At 58.7% G+C, this 1,960-nt stretch overlaps 1 protein-coding gene across 1 annotated transcript in view; it reads right to left on the bottom strand.

Annotated features, from left to right (window-relative positions):
- NFE2L1 (nuclear factor, erythroid 2 like 1) overlaps positions 1-1,954 on the bottom strand; it is a 10,461-nt gene extending 8,507 nt beyond the window's left edge. The window contains exons 1-3 of the mRNA XM_017740507.1: positions 1,801-1,954; positions 1,410-1,636; positions 430-926 (exon numbers count right to left, since the gene is read on the bottom strand). Coding sequence (XP_017595996.1) covers positions 430-924 — 495 coding nt within the window. The 5' untranslated portion in view covers positions 925-926; positions 1,410-1,636; positions 1,801-1,954. The remainder of the gene's footprint in view (positions 1-429; positions 927-1,409; positions 1,637-1,800) is intronic.
- Between the last annotated feature and the right edge of the window lie 6 nt (positions 1,955-1,960).

The raw sequence follows: 1,960 nt of genomic DNA on the forward strand, positions 1-1,960 counted from the left end.
CCGGCTGGGGAGGAAAGGCGAGCGAGGAACGAGCTCCTGGCAGGGCTCCAGCCCAGTAACCCAACCACCAGCTCCACACCTGGGCCGGGGCTCTTTCCCAACGCTCCTGTTTATTTCCCAGCTGGATTGAGCTCGGTTTCCCAATCCCGAGTCACGCGGGGTCGGGGGAAGGGTGGGGAGCCCCCAACCCCCCCCTCCCCCTCCTTTCACTGCTCCTTTCAAGGCAGACAAAAAGGGAAAATCAGCCCGGAATTACCCCCGGAGCGCTGAAACCCAGCCCGTGCTCCTCCAGGATTGCGACATTCCCGAGCAGGGACAGCTTTTCCCAACAGCCAAACACACACAACATCCAAACTTCTGCTTGCCGGGAGCTCAAAACCTCCCTTAAAACAGCAAAAAACCACCCAAAACAACCCCTTTTTTTCCTACCTCCTTAGTCAGATCTCCATTCACAGGCGCTGCCACAGCTCCCAAATCTTCCAGCTCTTCCCCAAATCCCTGCTCAGCTCCGCTCTCCCTCACGCCGCCGCCGTCACCCGCGCTGCCATCCTGCAGCCCGCTCCCAGCGCCGGGCTGGCCTCCGGACACGGATCCTTCGGGATCTCTGTGCACCAACCAGGCACTGACCTCGGTGCTGGGCACCTGGAACCTGTCCAGAGCCCTCACCTGGCTGAGCAAGCGGCGGGCGGTGAAGTAATAGTCCAGCTCGACGCTTTTTGGGTGGATGCCATATCCGTCCAAGGTGTTCCGCAGGTTGTGGAACTGCGTCTGGGTGTAGGCAGAGCTCTGGCCCAGGATGATCTCCCGCAGAGGAGGGAGCTGGGAGTTCAGGTAGGTGTCCACGTCCACGCGGACGCCGATGAGGCTGAGCAGGATGGTGAACTGGATGAGGCCTTCGGTGAAGTATTTCTTCAGAGAGAGCATTTCTGGAGGGGAGGGAAAAAGAAGGGAGAAGCAGGGATGGATGGCAGCAAGGTGGTGGTGCTGGTGGGTGAAGGCTGCACGCAACAGGTTGGGTGGGTTTGGCTTGGCTGCGCCCCGCTTTCCAACAGAATCGGGGCAGAGCTAAAAAAACGGGGTAGGAGTTTTTTAAAGAGTGCTCCGAAGGTTTTTAGTTCAACGGGGCTGGGTTTTCCTCGCAAAAAGCAGGGAATTGGTGCACGGAGAAGCGGAGGAAATCAAAGGTTTAAAGGGGATAAAAGCTTCGAGAACGCTCAAAAGGCTTTTAGTTCAACAGGGCTGGGTTTTCCTCGGGAAAAAAATCAGGGAATTGGCGCGTGGAGAAATGGAGAAAATCAAAGGTTTAAACCTCGAGAAGCGCGGAACTCTCCCCAGCAGCTCCACCCTCGCCTTCCCTTTTGTTTTTATCCCACAGACCACGCGGAGACGCGGAATTCCATGCGACTTACTGTCCGAAAACTCCACATACAGCGACTTCCTCTCTCCCCCCACAGCTCCCCACGCTCCGGGACGGCGTCTGCTCCCTCCAACAGCTCCTCCTTCCCCTCTCCGGCTCCTCTTCCTTTCCCTCTCTTCTGCTCGCGACGCTTTTTGAAGGAGCCTTTTATGAGTCAAAGGTCCCGACCATGGGAAGGTCCAAAGACTCCTCCGCTCCCGGCTGCGATTTCATCAGCAGCTGAAATGTAACCAGAGAGCAAACACGGTAACGCCGAGGCACCACCCTGCACACGGCCCTGCTGCTGCCCAGCGCCTTCCCCACGCGCGGGGCCCCGGGAAAACCGAGGGAATTTCGCTGGAATTGCCCATTTTCCTGCCGCACGCCCGCCTCGGCCGAGTTACCTTCGGCGACAACATTGTCCACGCTTCCCCTGCCCGAGCTATTCTTAGGCTGCTGCGTCAACTTCCCGCTCTCTGAAGGAATCCGGCTCCCTTTCCCTCCTCAGCCGGGCCAGGGGTTTTCCCCAAAACACCGGGAACGCTCCCGGGCCCGCCCCGCTCC

This window comes from Corvus brachyrhynchos, unplaced genomic scaffold (genome assembly GCF_000691975.1).
Source record: "Corvus brachyrhynchos isolate BGI_N302 unplaced genomic scaffold, ASM69197v1 scaffold47, whole genome shotgun sequence".
Classification (NCBI taxonomy): domain Eukaryota; kingdom Metazoa; phylum Chordata; class Aves; order Passeriformes; family Corvidae; genus Corvus; species Corvus brachyrhynchos.